At 45.7% G+C, this 18,170-nt stretch overlaps 1 protein-coding gene across 1 annotated transcript in view; it reads right to left on the reverse strand.

Annotated features, from left to right (window-relative positions):
* Positions 1-17,861, reverse strand: part of LOC143360285 (agrin) — a 47,311-nt gene extending 29,450 nt beyond the window's left edge. Inside the window, exon 1 of the mRNA XM_076798997.1 lies at positions 17,039-17,861. Coding sequence (XP_076655112.1) covers positions 17,039-17,093 — 55 coding nt within the window. The 5' untranslated portion in view covers positions 17,094-17,861. The remainder of the gene's footprint in view (positions 1-17,038) is intronic.
* Between the last annotated feature and the right edge of the window lie 309 nt (positions 17,862-18,170).

The raw sequence follows: 18,170 nt of genomic DNA on the forward strand, positions 1-18,170 counted from the left end.
TAGAACATTTTTTCTTGTTTAATATGTTCAATGGTTAAAATTTATAAATTCTTCTAATGTTTTCACTGTTTCAGATTACACCTACCCATTTCTCCCAAAAATGCATAAAATCCGCTCTCTAATAATGAGGCAAAACAGAGAAACGTCTCGGTGGTTCCAGCCAAGAAAATGACAATGTAAAGAGGATCTACGATCCAAGGGTTCGACATTGTCGTGCACGGCAATGGGTGACACAACTGAGGCAAACTGTCGCCTTATCTGTCCGGTTATCTTATCGGGCATAGCGCGGATGCTCGCTAGCGCGTCCGACTAAATAATAATTGATAGTTTAAACGAGAGCTAGAAACTAGTCGAGCAGGTTGTTGTATTAATAGCGCGCGTAAAACGCGGCTGCTAATAATATCCGCTAGGAGCAACCGGTATGCGCGCGTTCCTATCGCGAGACATCGCCGTTCGAAGCGAGCTTCGCGAGTCGTCGAGAGACGGGGAGAGACGCGGGTCTTCGGACTATTTGCTTTATGGCGGTTCTCGTGACGCGGGTGGAAAGTAGGGCGCTAACGAGACCCCCGAATAGACAGTTGCAAAGCATTGCAAAGCGACGACGCGACCGGAGAGGCGAGAATGAGAAGAGAATGAGAAGAGACGCGTCGATTACGGCCACTTTTGCCATCCTTTCTCCGGCTGTATTCCCCGCTCTCCTCTCCTGTCCTACTCACTCTCTCTCTCTCTCTCGCTCTCTCTCCTCGTCTCTCGCTGTGCGATCTCCTCGGCTACCCTTTGTGTAGCCGGCGTAGCCGCGTCTCAAAGAGATCGTGGACGCATTAAACGTTGGTCACGCGCGGTTAGCGGACACAGCCGGCTGAAAGGGCAGACTCGTTAATAACGGCCACGGGAAACGGATCTTGAATTATGAAACGTGACCGGCGAGGACCGCCGCGGCCGGTGTCCCTCTCTCGCGAATTTATAACTGAAATCCGAGTACCGTTTCCCACCGGCACCGCGGAACTACGTATCGCGGAGCAATGCTAATTCATGTCCGTTCGACGGCGCACGCGCTCCAGACCGCAGGATCAAGCTGCTGTTTAGGGGATCAGCGCGGTGTATCGGGTTGTCCGGAAAGTTCGTGCCGATTTTTAAGGGAAACTCGGACGCAGTACATTTAAAATGATGAATTTTAGGTTTGAATTTTGCCGTTGTCCATATTTGCCGTTTTCCACGTAATTATTTTCAATTTCCTCAGATTCTGAAGTACTCAGTACATTCACTTGTCAATTTTTGCGAGGTACTAGTTTTGTACTTGATTCGCTTTCATTGCAGCTATCCGGGTCAATTTCTAATTTATCGAATGTGCTCACCAGTGACAATTCTCTTGATACCAGTTTGAGAAGGGCAAAACGTGAACTCTTTATTGAAATGAAAAGTAAATTATAATACTTGTAAGAAATGAGGATACTTTTAGACATCGGGCGGACGTACCAATAAAAAGCACCTCTGAAATTCTTTTTCCTGAAGTTTGCTCTATTCTCAATTTTCGGCTGCCCTTTACTTTACCGCACTCAAAATTTATGACTTTCTTCTACAAATTATGATGTATTTGGTATGTGATCCACTAGATTTGTACCTGGCGCGGATGCAGATCGAAGTTTCGATCCTGTACGGTCGATAAAACTGGTGTTTTTGACAGGTAAGGGCGCCGCCATATTGGTTTTTAGTGACGGTTGCGCGTCGCTTACTGAGTTGATTAGGATTAGGACGGGTGGGAAAGGGGGCAAGGTAAGCGGCTCGCGGTCGTCACTACAAACCAATATGGCGGCGCCCTTACCTGTCAAAAATTCACAACTTGGTTGCGATTGTTGCCAGCTTTACCTGGCGTTAGTAGCGAAAGGGTTAAATTTCGATATACATTTACTGAATTATTATAAGTGCCATTTTGTTCCAGAATCTTTCTCCATCTTTCGCGCAACTTGCGTTTTTCGTCGAAAAACTTTTAAATATGATTCTTTATGTCGACTAAACAGTTAAAGTTTTTGTCATTATGGGAATTTTGTATTGACCTAAAGAGATGAAAATCTGAGGGTGTAATGTCTGGTTAATAGGGTGAATGGGGTTACCATATTCCAACCTGAGTTATTCCAGCACAGAAAACATCTAATTAAACATAATTTGATGTGATGAATTTTGTGAGACCTCCATTCTTTATAATTACTTTCACCTAGAATTCTGAAGTATAAACTTTCATTGATCTCATTAACAATAACTCTTTAACTATACGGTTTCGTGGGTATGTTTATATAACAATGTTTGTCTAAAATTATGTTTTAAATCAAGCAGAAAATTTTCGATTTTATCGGATAAAACAGCCCCCATAGGGGTAGCTTAATATGTATCAGATTCGGATTCTACGAATTGAAAACCCCCCAAAACCACCTTCTCCGTGCTAAATACTGCACAGTTGAAAGAGATATTAATTTTGTCCACCTATTTTATAAGATAGAGATTCCTCTTACATAGGAAGCTAAAATTTTCTGGAGCAGCACCCCCCTAATTTTAGCTACGAGCCTCCACTGCACATATCGGCCGTCGAGAGCGTCGATAAGAGCGAAGCGTAAAAATAGTATTGTTTCGAAACGTTTACGTTGGAGGAGCGAATAGAGCCGACAAGATCATCGATTCAAAATTAATTTCGCGTGGGTCTTCCACTTCCCGAAGAATTCACCAACGAAGAAGCGGCTGGCTTCGAACAAGGCAACGTGCGACGGTGTCGAAATCGGCTGCTCCTAAAGACTCGCAGGGACACGACGAAGAATACAACGCGTGTGACACGTACCGCACGCAACAGCCTCGACCCAGCGCGAGCCGGTTTCGGTGTCACAGAACCAGGCCGTACAAATATTTTCTAAGCATTTTCGAGTAACGGGAACGAACGCTCGATCCTCCCGGGGAGAGGAATCACGGGGCGACGTTCACGGACTATCTTATGGCTCGTGGCTGATGGCCTATGGGACGTAGGCGTGGTCCCCCTGTGTGCACCTGGTGCCCAGGACTCGCCTGCGTCCGAGACACGCAGAGATCGGAGAGTCTGTCCCGTTTCGACTACGTTGGCGGACAACCAGAAACGAAGGAATTTCATTAAACCCTTCCGTTAACCAGTTAACCCGTTTGCATCATTAGCGTATACAGGGTGAGGCACTGAAAACCGACCACCTCAACAACTTTGTTGCTATTGGTGATAGGAATAAACGCATCGGGCCAGAATTATTTCGTATCGTGGGGCTGATTATCCGATGTTACTAGTTTTGTTATAGGTGGTGGCGTCAAGGAGATATGAAGGTCAACTCTGTGTTTTTTAAATGGAACCACATATTTTTGAACTCCTACGATTGTAGCCCTTCTCGAGACAATTTCAGCGATACAGTCGTTCAAGGTCATTCAAGGTCATAAACGTTTACAAGCAGGAAGAATATATATTCACTGTGAACGCTACGTAATGGGATATTTTCTTTTCAAACAAAGTGCTTCAATCCGAAATGATCTGCTACAACAGATGCAAAAAACGATGACCAGCCGCAGAAAGACAGTGTCTGAAGGTTCGCCCACTGATGGTTGCACTATGCATTAAAGTGTGCGATGATCAATAGCAGCACGGGCTCCTTTTATGCGTTCCCGCATGTCCTTTTGCATCTGTTGTAACAGATTATTTTGGATTGAAGCACATTGTCTACATGTTGAATTGACTCGGTTCGATTGATTTAATAACAAAGAAAATACCCCATTACGTAGCACTCACAGTGAATTTATATTCTTCCTGCTTGTTAACGTTTATGACCTTGAATGACCTTGAACGACTATATCGTTGAAATTGTCTCGAGAAGGGCTACGCAGGGTTGACGTTAATGAATTGTTAATTTCTTATCGAATAAAAATGTAATTCTTCCTCATTTTGCTTTACTTTGTTCGTAGAATTTATAACAGCGGCATTTGGCCTGCGTTCGACGTGTATACTCGTCATTGCTTGATTTTAATTCCGCGCCCGTGAGGGATTTTTAACATTAAACTTTGCAGTTAACTGGTTAAACCCGTCGTGGCTAGACTGCGGATCTGTAGGCAAAATAAAAATTGTAAGAACCAGTAGCCGGAGAAAAATTGCCATTGGTACTTAAACGGTTTCTATAAAGATTTGAAAATAAATTCTGGAGCACATATCCAACCTACTTGAACGTATGATCGATGGGAGGTCGAATGTTCAAAGCGTTAATGGGAGAATATGAATACCGGAGAGAAAGAAATTCCACTGCAGGCCACAGATGGAGGGTTAACTCGCTCGTTTCTGTTTTCGCGGCAATTAGGTTTCTTTTATATGGAAAAAAAGAGCTGGAGCGCGGATCGAGCGGCGGTTATGCCAGTGAAATGCAACGAAACCGGAAAGGTGGTTAATCGATGTGGCCTGCGAAACGGCTCTCGATTCGTACCCGCTCGCGAAGGAATGTTTCCTGCAATTTACAGTGAAACGCGAGCTGCCCAACGAGATCTTGATAAAACTAGGCTAATTACGAGGACTAGGTTAAAAACCGGGACCATTATCGCGCACCGCGAGATGGAACGCGCCTCTCCACCCACGGTGGCGATTAATGGCGGGGAAACAAAAAAACCCCGCTATCTTTTCGATCGATCGTGGGAACGACCTTGAATCCTCGAAAACGAAGGTGCCGAAAAGATATATCGGTCGCCATCCGGGATTTTTCGTTCCACCGGCTACGGAGTCCCTCTTGATTCGTGAACAGGATGTCCGAGCGAGCGATCTCTCGGCCGTTATACATGTAATTACACGTGGCCGGCGCTAATTGGCACGCGCGCACCGTTTTCCATTTTTCTGTAAATCACGATCGAGAAGGTGCCGGCTTGCCTGCGCGGCGAACAGGCTCCCGGTAATCGTCCGCGATTACCAGGCCCGAGGCGGCCCGTGAGACGAATTAATTAGAGGCGACAGACTGGCCGAGCTAATTCCGTTGAATAGGCGATCCTGTGCGTGCTGTTCGACTGGGAATCCAAACGTCACTTTTCTAAAACATGAGTTTCTTTTGTTAAACAATCGCATTTTTAACATTTACAATCCCCCCCCCCCTCCAGCCCCGCTTTAACCGTAGAATTCAAAGGAATACAACGACGTTGCATTTTAACGCGTTCAGATGTTTAACACTAGGTTTAAGGGACTAATATAAGGTTCTAATATTTCTAATTTTAAGTTATTAAGGGCCAAGAGTAGTCACGTGACTTTTGCAGAGTCAGCAGGTCGGTAACTGATGTGTATGTGGGTGACGGAATTATTTGTCCAGGTATGAAAATGTATTTTTACGTTAATATGTTCATTGCACCAAATTTGATAAGGATCTGTAAAATCCAAGAAGGTTGGAGGACCACTCAATATCATAAATTTAATTTTTTTCAATTTTTTTTTTCCATTAAATAACTTACTTTGATTTTGTGGAATCTTTGAGGTTTCTAGTTTGGCAGTCACAAAATTTGATCAGTTTTCGATTGGCTGTACATTACAATGAAAAAGTTCGAACATTTCTTTTTTTCTTATTGCCAAGGTCACCTTCATTTCTTGAAATGGCACTTTGTATTTCTGACTCAACAATATTATAGCCCGTATCGAGAAGACTTCAGCGACCTAGCATACCATGACCTTCGGGTCACCTTGAAGGTAAAGAAATGAAAATTTCAACGAAAAATGACAATCTCCTTGAACGGGTGATGATAACTTGTGTTCATTGTTAAGACTCGAGACTACGTTCAATTCGGGAACCTTGACTAAAAGCGTTACGTGGGACACCCTGCGTATAATTTTGAAAATATTGCTAAAAATGTGGATAGCAAGTTCTCGATATTTTTATAAAGCAAAATAGTGTCTTTCGGCGCTCCGTAAAGTGTTGAGGAGATCGGTCCGCCATTGTTGTACTAACAGCGTTCCGCTCTATTCGAGCATCGTTCAAATACTCATAATCTTGTTAGTAGATGCACCGTTACGTTGCTAAAACTACAGAATCCGCGGAATCGTTCGTGCAGCCTCTGCGGTTACTCTTATCCCGTTCTTGATGAGCCAAGAAGAGGAAGTTGAAGCGAGTCCGGTCAGTGTCGTCGATTCGCGATTTAGTCGGCAGAAGATCCTCGGGAGGAATCCGAGCGTGGGCTTTTTTTCCGTTCGGGCGAGCAGACGGGTCCTTTCGAGCGTGCAAAACCGTTCCCGTGGTTGACGGGATTACGACACACGCGGTGGAAACTCGTTTATCCGAACGCGTCGGGGTGCAAGGCCGGTCGCCTTCGTGTACGCGTGAACTTCGTAACACGTACACGAGGTTCAGCATTAATTGGTTCGTATAAACGAGGCTCCACCGTGCCGGGGAATTCGACTCGGCGAACGACCCTTTCTTCCTCCTCCTCGCTTTTTCGGAGCCGTTCGAAAGGAGCACGCGTCTCGGATCGGGCCCGACGGTTTCCCGTGGGACGAACGAGGGGAACCGGGTCACGAGGAGACACAGAACGCTCCTCGGAAAGTCAATGAACCGAAACCGTAACGCTTTTAGAGGATCATCTTTGATCGAGGCGCCTATAGGCCGACGCTCTCAACCCGTTTCTCGGTGCGCGCCCGGTTCGGACGGACGTGCCCCGCTTCACAATGCGTGTACAGGGTGAGGCACGCCTAACTTGATCGCCGCGGACAAATTCTAAATTATGAGAGATCAGAGTTGCCAGATGAGGGGAGGGAGCACGAATTCAGGGGAAGAAGTAACCTTCTCTTTCTGCCAATTCCGCGGTAGAAGGGGAAGTTAGAGTGGGGGGAACAGTCTTGATCTGGCGACACTGCTTCCAGTAGTCGCCCAGAGTTGCCGGATGAGGGGAGGGAGCACGAATTGAGGGGAAAATGTTACCCCCTCTCTGCCAGTTCTGGATTATGCGAGACGAAACGCGTCACGTAACAGGGCCGCGGCGGAAGCGTAGAGAATAGGGCGTTAGAAGGAGAAATTAGAGTGGGGAAGCAAGTCTTGATATGGCGACACTGCTTCCAGTAATCGCCCAGAGTTGCCAGATGAGGGGAGGGAGCACGAATTGAGGGGAAAAAGGTCCACTCTCTCTACCAGTTCTGGATTATGCGAGACTAAACGCGCCACGTGACAGAATTGTTGCGGAAACGTGGTGAATAGCGGGGTAGAAGGGGAAATTAGGGTGGGGGAACAAGTCTTGACATGGCGACACTGCTTCCAGTAAACGCCCAGAGTTGCCTGATGAGGGGAGGGAGTACAAATACAGGGGAAAAAGGTCCCCTCTCTCTGCTAGAACTGGATTATGCGAGACGAGACGCGTCACGTGACCGGGCCGCGACTGAGGAGTGGGGACTAGCGCGATAGAAGGGGAAATTAGAGTGGGGGAACAAGTCTCGATCTGGCGACACTGTGAGAGATGCTTGGCTTTCACGGCCCCGGCATTCTATGCATATTTAAATGAAGATATCTGTGCTAAACTAATCCTTTTTCAACACTGATGCGTTAGTACTTTTTCGTAGAGAACGAGAAACAGCGTCGACTGGTGGACACAGAAATGTACGGTCCCGTTTAAAAAATCGAAGTAGACCCGTAAATCCCCTAAACGCCTCCACTTATGAAGTCGTGTGCACCGCGTGATGTCCCGATACCATGGAACATCCGTCGAAATCGTTATTCTACAGAACGCATAATTTCGAAGTTATTCGAGGTGATCAGGTTGGGTGCCTGCATATGTATGAACGGTCGAACAGGAAGGTCTACGGAAGGTAACTGACCCCCCCCCCCTCCTAACCCGGCATCAAACTGTACTCGCTTTAAAACCGCGCGCGAATCTCCGGGCGTTTACAGCTTCTGCAGATCATAAAAAATAATAAAGCAGTTACTCGAACAGCGTACACACATAGAATCTGCGGAAGCCGTAAACGCGGGGGAAATAAAATGCAAAACGTTGCGGGTTCGAGGTGTATCTCAATAAAATCGTTAATACTGGCGAGGGGATCGTGTAAAGGAACAGTCGCCCGTTCGTTCGTGCTCGGTCGTTCAAGTCTCCGGGCGATCGAACGCCTCGCACACACGAGACGCGAGACCCCCGTTGTCCAACGAATTTTCCGATAAATGTCGAGAGAACTGGCGAGACCGCGGTTCCCGAGACGCGGGAAACGAATTCGACTTTCCTCGGAACGCGTCACGCTGCTCGAAGACGAACGATCAAACGATCCGAAGGCACGGCTCCCCGGCTCGTAAATCCGATCCGATTCGCGCTCTCGCAGAGATCCCGATACGGACGCGAGAGATCTAGGAATTTCCCAGCGAATGTGAAGCGAAAAGACGGGCTCGAGTTACGCTCGTCTTGGCAGAGTTTAACGGACACGGGGGTATCGGAACTCGTTAGCTCTCTCTCTCTCTCTCTCCCTCCCTCTCCGTTCCCCGCCGACTTTCCCGAACCGCGTTTAGATACGGTGCTTGGCACCGGCTTTGAATTAATTGTCGAATCGGTAATTCCTCGGAACGACCGATTTCATTAAGTCAGTACTATAAAACGATTCGAGAAACTGCGAGCCGTGTTATCGGGATCGATGAAATCGACGGGACCAGTTCCCCGGCGAGGATTCCGAGATTAGAGGAGGCCGATGTACCGAGACGCCCATTATCGGCGACGATTTCTGCGGCACGGTGCTTCTTATCGACGCCGGCTCCTTTTCCCCTCAAAGTTTCAATGCCGGGACGGCGAGGACGGGCCGATTAGCATACTTAATTTCCACGCGTACACGCTGACACGCACGCCGCAGAAAAAATCGTTGATTTACAGCGTTCGGGTACGATGATCGATACGCCGGTCGACGATCGGTGCCGGTGAACGAGCAACTAAGAATAGAAAAGACAAAGTTTATCGTAACAATAATATTTGTAATATTCTTAATGAAATTATGTGTACTCGATGGGTTGTAGTGAAAATTGATTTCCAAGTTCGGTGAAAAAATTGTGCCGGTGATATATTCAGGAGCACGAAAGTATTCAAATACCATTTATAATAGTATAAATTTTTTCACATTGGATCAAAGGACATGAGTTTTTCTGAGCAATTAGAAGAATTGGGTTTCCAAATGATGCGCGAAAAAGATTTTGATGAAATTGCAATTGGTGAGAATTACATGGGAAAATAAAAATGGCACTTTTTACAACTTTTTTATTTGAGCCTGTAATGAAAATTTACAATACGCGTCTTGTAGATGTATGCTAGTTGTACATATACTGAAAATTTCATCGAAATCGGTTGACGCAGATAAAAACGGCACGCATAGAAAGATGTTAGAATCTGTAGAATTATAAGAAAATAAGAAAGGCACTTTCCAAAACCTTTTTATTTGTGCCTGTAATGAAAATTTAAAATATGCGTTTTCTAGATCTATGTTAGCTTTACACGTGCTGAGCATCTCATTGAAATCGATTAATACACGTAAGTTGTTAAAAGTGGTGAAAATCGTGGTTTTTCGTTTTGGTCTGTTTCTGCTTGAAATCCACAGATTCTAACATCTTTCGATGCGTGCCGTTTTCATCTGCGTTAACCGATTTCGATGAAACTTTCAGTACGTGTACAACTAACATAGATCTACAAAACGCATATTTTAAATTTTCATTACAGGCTCAGGTAAAAAAGTTTTAGAAAGTGCCGTTTTCATTTGCTCCTATAATTCCTAGCAATTGTAACTTTTTCAAAGTCTATTTTGCACGCCATTTGGTAAACCAATTCTTCTAATTGCTCGATAAAAGTTAGGTCGTTTGGTCCGATTTCAACACTAAGCCTACCACGTTCAAAATGACCAGCTCTCTATTCCACAATTATTGGAATTATTAAAACGTTTTCATAAGAAATTACTGAATTGGTTTCTCTATTCAAGCACATATTATAACGACAATCGTACAAAGTTTAAGTATACTCAAACTTCTCCCTCCTATAAGACGTTTCACTTTTACATGTTTTGTGCTTGGTAGGTTTAGTATTAAAAAAGTTTATACTGTTTTAAACGCCGTTCGAATACTTTCACGCTTGTCGACAAGCTTCTCGAAGTGTAATTAGTAGACTGCGGATCTCTACGCATTATGGCTTCCGAAAATGTGCAAAAAATACTATAATATAAAATTCCACAGAATTTAGTACGATTTCTATTCATTTCAGATCTACAAGCTCACACTACCACGGAAACTTCGATTTCATTCATTTCCTAAAATTTGTTAAAAATTGAAAATTGCGTAAACATCCGCAGTAATTAGTTTCACGAAAACAATGATCGCAAGTTACTGTGCCCTCGCGAGGTCGGTCACGTCGACGTTGGCGAAGCGACCGAACCTGTCCTTGACTCGCATTGTTCACGGGCGGGTCCATTTTGCCCTTGACGTGTCCCAGCCATAAACCGGAACCCGGAAACAATGCCCGGGCCCGGGCCGAACGCGGGCCTCGCACGGCGAATCGCGCGCGAAAATGCTTGAAACGGTCGAATCGCAAGCTGACACGCGAGGAATGGCTTCCTAGAGATCTCAGATCTTTCGGTAGATCTTCCGCCGCGTGAGAATTCTAACTGTTCGAGCGGGCGGGTTCCGTGAGAAGCCGAGGGCAACCCTTTCGGGCCCGGTATTCATTAAAACGCGGGACACTAATTGGCAGCCGCCGGGGATTATCCGGCCGATGAACGGAAATTCAAAGTATCGCGGGACGACCGAACACGATTTTATCTCGCGTTTCCGATTCACGCTTTCCGCGTAGTCTGTGCGAATCGCATTCTTTTCGAGAACCGTACTCGCCGCGGAAATTCCTCGAGTAATCGTACAAGTCGTTTTTCCTCGACTCGTTGATCCGACGAACGGTAATTTTGCAGAATCCTGGTCCACCCGCTCATCACTAACGACCTTGAGATTCGTTGCGATACCGAGTCGCTTCTGATCGTCGATCTCGGATCTCATGCGGTTGTAAATGTTCTCTCGACTTCCGCGCGATCAAATAACTCCGCGGATCTCCACGGAAACGCTTAGGCTGATAGAGTATTTAGAGCAGTGTTTCCCAACCTTTTTTGTTGCATGCTCCACTTAAGCCTTTCTGAAATTTTTGTGGCCCCTATGTAACATGTACATCATTTTTAATATTCTAAGATTGTATTGTTCAATAGAGAAACTTAACACTAGATTTAAGAGACTCGTCAAAATGAGGGACTCGAAATTTTTTAATTTTTAAATTATTAAGGGTGGATTCGTAGATTCGCGATAAGGTAGAGTGACCACGTTACCGACAAAATAGGCGAAAAATGGTTTCATTTGGAATTGTTCAATAGATTCGTTTCTGTGAGCACATATTACGATAAAAATGGCTGAAAATTTAATGAAATATATTTTTCTTATTTGTACAACGCAATGTAAAATAGTCACTAGTGCTCCGTAAATATAGTGTTAAATGATAGGTTTTAGGAAGAAATTACTAGGAAATTGTTGAGGAAACACAGTAAGTATAGTCCATTTTCGAATTGCTCTTAACAGTAGTTTTACGGAGCACTAAGAGTGGCCATTTTACATTACTTTATAAAAATAGCAAGAACCTGCTGCCCACATTTTCAGAAATATTTTAAAAATAATATATACCCAAAGAAATCAATTTACTAAATGATTTCTCGTGTATGCATCCTTAGAATCTTAACCCATCATTTTAACGATTCCCGTAAACATAGTGTGGACTCCACGTTAGGAGACACTGATTTAGAGTATTCGAGCATAGCAATGTTGATGTTATGGATTGCGCATGGTACGTACCGTAACAATGTAAATACTACAGTAACGATAATTTTGCCGATAGTGTTTGTTTACCCTGTTTTTATATCTATATACCCTCAGCGTCTGACCTGCCTAGTATAATCTCACCCTAAACGGGCACAACTTTCTCCTAAGTAAGCTTATTCGTCAAACCAAGCACCATTGTAATCAATGTACACTGATTTCTCTATATATGTCGCCAAGGCCTGGATGATAAACGTCGCGGAGTGACCTTGGACACCGAGTAGTGTAAACATAACACGGCTCGCGGACGATACACGACGCTGGCAAGACCCGTGTTGGCGACATACAGTGAATTCTCGATATATGTCAACAACAGGGCTCTTGCCAGTGTCGTATATCGTCAAGGAGACATACCGGAGCCGTGTTATGTTTACAGTCCTTGGTTCGAGCTTCGTGACCCTTCAGGGGTATACCCCGCGGTAGTGGGGATAATTCCGCGACGTTTATCGTCCAGGCCTTGACGACATATATAGAGAAATCACTGTATATCGAGAATTCACTGTATCCTGTCGGTGAGTTTAAGGTTCTTGATTCTATTGCGGTAAAAATTGCATTTTTTTGGTCGTTCACGCGTAGTCTTTCTTTACGAATAGCGGATGTACAAAAAGAACGCGCGAATGATGCTGAAATAAATACTGACAGCGATCGCATCGACACTAAACCTACCACGGTCAAGTGGCAGATTTTATATGTTGCAATTATTAGCACATCCTGCGCGGGCACTTTGCCGCCAAAATCTTACCGTGTTGCATTCATTCTTGCAACGCACATTTTGCATTTTTGCAACGCATGTCTATCCGATTTTATTGTAAAAACACATCGATAACAATAACCCATCAATAATCCTCGAAAGACGACTTTAGTTGCTTCCCGCTCAAGATGTGAAATCCGCACAAAACGACTTGAGTCGCTTCCCGCGCAAGATGTGTTAAAATTATAAAAATTCATTTATGGAAAATAGTGGAATAAATTTCCTTGTCCAAGCATTTACTATATGGAAAATTACGGACAATCTCAATAAATTTAGGGTTGCCATTTTTATAAGGCAATATTTACCAGATACTGTCAATGCTTGGTAGGTTTAGTGCTAAGGTGATTATTGGCACAATAGGTATAGAATAAAAGACGGCCGATCGTTGGACTCTTGCATAGAACTATGATAATTTTGGAATCCCGTTGGGACGGCGTACGCGCTGCGTTTCGAGGTAACTAGAGGGTGTGCCCACGGCGAATGCAACGAACGAACGAGTAAACGACTAAACGAATAAACGAGGGAACGAATAATATACGGTGAGTGGTAAGTAAGAGTGGGACCGCCGCCGCTGTACTCGAGCGAGGACTATGGGGCATTGGAGAGCCTGCCGGAGAGGAAGAGGAAGGAACACAGAACTCGCCCCCGTGAGCCGAGGGCCGGCTCGTGCACGAGCCGTTGCGACCGCGCGGGAGATTAAAACGAAAAACCATCGGTCCTCTTTTTTCCTTTGGTCTCTGTTGCTCCCCGACCGAAGCGGTCGAAGCGGCAGCAAACGACTGAAAGAGCATCGCACTTGGCCGCGCGGAGAGATACCGGGGGCTCCCTGCGGAGAATTCAATGGGGCGCTCTCCCGGCCAAAGCCATTTGCCGAGAAAAAGGGGAAAAGGGGACGAGGGGGTAGGAGACGGTGTCCGATAGAGAAACATCGACGGCCGCTCCGGAAGGAGTTGGTTTTGTTGCGCAAGGTTACGAGCCTCGCGGTCAACCTCTTTCTCCCTCTCTCCCTCTCTCTCTCTCTCTTTCGATGGAGAACGACTCTCGCGTATTTCAGGCGGGTGCCACCACCGTGCGTCCTACGCCATTTTCTGGTCGCGAATTCCGCGCGGGATCCTGTCGCGACTACCGTTAAGCCGGAATGGACCCGCGGATTCTACAATGGGACGAGCGAATATTAATGACACCGCGACGAGCCCGTTAATTCCGCTCACAAAAGCTCCGGCCGAGCCTGGCCGGGTTTCGCGCCAAACTTCCGCGCGGACTCGAAATAAATCCAAACAATGGAGAGAGAGAGAAAAAAAGAGCCTGCGCGTTTGATTTATGGGCCGGACAAGCGAGGACCGTACTATTTGCATTCTCTGCTCTCGGGATATCCCGCTCCTGGCCGTTTCAACTTTGCGAGCTCTCGTTTGTCGGCTGACCCACTTCCCGAGGATCGATCACCGGGGAACGGTGCGCCGGTAATTTCGGTGCATCTCTCGCTGCGACTAATTAGCTAATTGCTCGGGGAACGCGACCCGACGCGACGGGATCGGTGTGCGTTCGTCGGAGGTTGGAACGCCTCCCAAAGGTCGTGCCCGGATTCCTCCGGTCCCCTCGATCGAGAAACTGTTCGCGCCGGTGCGCCGGAAGCAACATCTTATTCCCGAGACGAATCGCGTCGGATCGAATCGAATCGAATCGAATCGAATCGTTTTTACGCCGGTTCGATTATCCCCGGTGAGAGGAGGGTATCGCGATCGGGAGAGGCGACCGGTTAACGCGTCGAATACGCGGGGCACTCCGCTCGCTCTACCTGCTTCCAGAGCCCGCGCACACGCGTTTTTCAGCGCGTCGAAAAATAGTAAACTTAGTACGCGATGCTGTTGGCATTTTGATGTGTGGACCGTTTACTTTGAGAGTGGCCCAAGAACATTTTTTTTTTAACACTTTAAGCGCGGACGCTGCGAGTAACCGCAAGTTTGTATACAAACAGAGGTCACCTCTCCGAGTTGACCGTCGCCTAAACGAAAAGTTTGACTTCTAGGACCGTTACGCACAGTGGTCTGAGAACGCGATTTTACTGGCCAAAAATCAAAATGTCATTGGAACTTTCTAAAAGTTGGTAATCGCGTGTTTTTGAGGATAAAGAATCTGATACCAAAAATTCAAAATTCAAAATGGCGAATTCAATACTGCGCACATATAGTCTGGAAATTCGCTTTTTGCGGTCAAAATTAAAGAGACACACATATCTACATTTTTTAACATTTTCTTCAATATATTTTAGTTATTCAGTTTAACTAATCTAACTAATATGTATAATATAATTATATGATTTATTTGATAATTATAATTATGTAATCGTAAATAAATATGCTATTTACTTTATATATGTATGTATATATATATGCATAAATATGTGTTACTATACTGATATAACTAATGTTTTAAGCACATAAAACTCAGTAAAATCCTTCTGTATCGATAGTTCGACTCGAATATTCGGTTGAAGACTAACGCGATCGAAAAGAATTATGCTAGAAGAAAACCAATTACTATGGTAACAAACAGGTTGCTCTGTTAAAACATCTGAGTGCGAGCCACCATTCAAGCGCCAAGTGGTTTCGTGACCCGATAATAGCCAAACATCAAAATACCTCGGGCTTCTATTTCTTAATTATCGTACAAGGTGGCAGGAGGTGGCAGCTAAAATTTATATGCTCTTCTTCGCAACTGTTTAAACTTTCATACAAAACAAGTCTAATGCTTATAACTCTTAATACTTTTTTTAAAACCCTTCTCAAAGTTTAAATTGTTAATAATATTGCAGCATTTGCACGTGGATTAAATAATGCTTAGAAACTAATTAAATACTGAAAGTACGCCTATTAATATATATATAAAACATTCATTCAAACCTGTTATATCATGTTCTATAATGAGTTCTCAGAATAATTAGTTTCACTTTAAATTTCAGAATTTTGTATTCAAAACGTCACCCCCGATTCCACAATTATCTGAAATGAATAATATTTTCGATTTTTAAGGTTTGAAGTGTTTTGTTACTGTATAGCAAAAAAGTTTTTCAAAATCTTGAACTTCGAAAATTGATTTTTGGCCAGTAAAATCGCGTTCTCAGACCACTGTGGCGACGTAGCGCTTAAGGTGCTAAATGAGATATCACTAGACTGCGGGTCTTTATGCAAAATAAAAAATATTTACGTTAATCGCAAGAACCAGGAGCGAAATAAAAATTTATTTCTTCCTTTAATTGTTTTGTTAAGCTGAAACCTATACGCTGGTGGTCTTGAATCTTTTTAATATGTCCACTGCTTTAAATTGTGCTTACCCATTTTTGTCATAAATCCGTAGTCTAGATATCACTTAATTTGTATATTTGCATTTTTTCTTATCAACAAAAAGTGGACTTGCACCACTTTCCGAATAAACGATCCATCTATTGAGTTGTTGTAACTCCTTGGTCGACATAAAAAATCATACTTAAATTTTTTTGCCGCAAAACGCAAGTTGCGCGAAAGACGTAGAAAGATTATGGAACAAAATGGCGTATCGAAATTTAAATATACCGCGTTTGAGTTTTCCTTAAAAATCGGCACGAACTTTCCGGACAACCCAACATTTACGTCGGGATTCTTTCTGTCATAAGCATGGATTCTTTTCTAAAAATCTGAACCAGAGGAGGGTGTGTAGCATCGACTAGAGGACTCCTTTCGGTAAACATAAAATGCTTAGCGCGTATAGATCCGCAGTATAATAAAAAGCGACCGCAAAACTTCGTTACCTTGGCAAGCACGCTAACAAAAAAAAAAAAAAAAGAAAAACGCAATTATTTCGAGGTCGTCGAGGGGGTCGATACGCGCGTCTAAGAAACCATGAAAAGACGAGACATCTCGTGACCCGTATCCGCGTGTTAACAGGCCGTCGAACGTGGAATCGCGAGCGGATCATAGTCGGTTGGCTCGCGCGCCGGTTATAATGAACGGTCCCGTCGCGTCGCGTCGGCCGGCGATGCGTCGTTCGTCTGTTTCTCAATTAACCAACCGTGAAACCGTTGAAATTGGTTGCAGCAGACGGGAACGAATTATCGATCATTTTCCCCAGACGTAGAATTTCCGTGCTCGCCGCGGGAAACGGGAAGCGGAAAACAGGAAACGAACGGTATCCGCGGGGGAGGTCGATCCAGGGAAGAGACACGCGAGGGTGTTTGCGCGAGCGGCGACCGCATGCGCCGTGCTCTGCTCTCGTTTCCTCGTTGGCAAACGAGGGACAAGGTTTCGCGAGAGGCGCGAACACGGAAAGGAGGTTGCGACCTGTTGCGACTTTCACCGGTGCGGGACAAGATCGAGCGTTCGATCTAGCCGGCGGCGCGACGCGGCTCGGCGCGGCTCGGCGCAGCGCGCGATGCTTAAAAAGCGATACCGACCTTGAAGACAGCACAGCAGCAGCGTCCCGGCGACGAGGTAGAGGTGACGGTGCATCCTTGGTTAGCGACGGCGTGCCGTTCCGATCCGTGGAATTGTATACTCGGCCGGGCAATCACGAAGACGATGAAGATGAGGACGATGACGGCGACGACGGGTTTTACGAAGACAACTATCTCGGAGCGCAGTAGGCGGACGTCTGCGAGCGATTATCTTATTGCGTGGACGCTCGTGCCCTCTCGCCACCGGTTGTCAAGCAGGATAAGGCCGGAGCGAGATGCAGAAGGCAGAAGCAGGAGCAGGAGCAGAGGCAGAGGCAGGCGCGCGGGTAAGATGCGCTCAACGGAGAAAGGAGACGGTGTGTGTTGCGGTGGTAGTGTGGCGCCGTGAGGAAGGAGAGGAGGAAGTGCCCTCTTCGACCTCTATCGTCCTTCGAGGTCCACGAACGACTGAGGCGCGCGAAGCGACGTCGGTCCGGCTATAGCCTCCCCTTCCTACTTTCACGTGGCGTGCTCCCGTTTCCAGTGGAGGCGCGGACTGGAGAGCCTCTCCATGGGCCATTTACCATTACCATTACCATTACCATTACCATCGTCGTCGACGACGCGACGGCCGGTCGAACCGAGGATGGAACGGCGAGGAGGACGGAGGGGGGCACACGTACGGTTCGACTCTAGCTGGACGAAACCTGAAAACGACCACGAACCGATCCGAGATCGGAGAACCGTCGGTTTCTAGGCCAGCTCTTCCTCCTCCACCGGAGAACACCTCCTTACTCTTCCTCTTCGACCTCTCTTCTGCCTCTGTTTCTGTTTCCTCCTCTTCCTCGGCCGTTTCCTCCTCCTCGTCCACCACCGTGTGTCCACCTGTTCCCTTTGCTCTCTTTGCCGGCTTTGCTCGTCTTGCTTTCGATCCTGGTTCCGTGGAACCTACAAATCGTGGGATCATCAACGAGAGATCGAACGGGAAAAGTAGGAAAGACGGTTTTCCGTTTCGGAACGCGAACCACTTCGACAAACGACAGGATCTCCGGATCCATGGGACGCGTACTTCTTCCGTTCTTCAGGGATCCTGGTTACCCGCGGAGCCAACAGAGAGATCGAGAAAAGAGGGGAAAGACGGTTTTCCATTTCA

The sequence above is a fragment of the Halictus rubicundus genome, chromosome 13 (assembly GCF_050948215.1).
Source record: "Halictus rubicundus isolate RS-2024b chromosome 13, iyHalRubi1_principal, whole genome shotgun sequence".
NCBI lineage: Eukaryota > Metazoa > Arthropoda > Insecta > Hymenoptera > Halictidae > Halictus > Halictus rubicundus.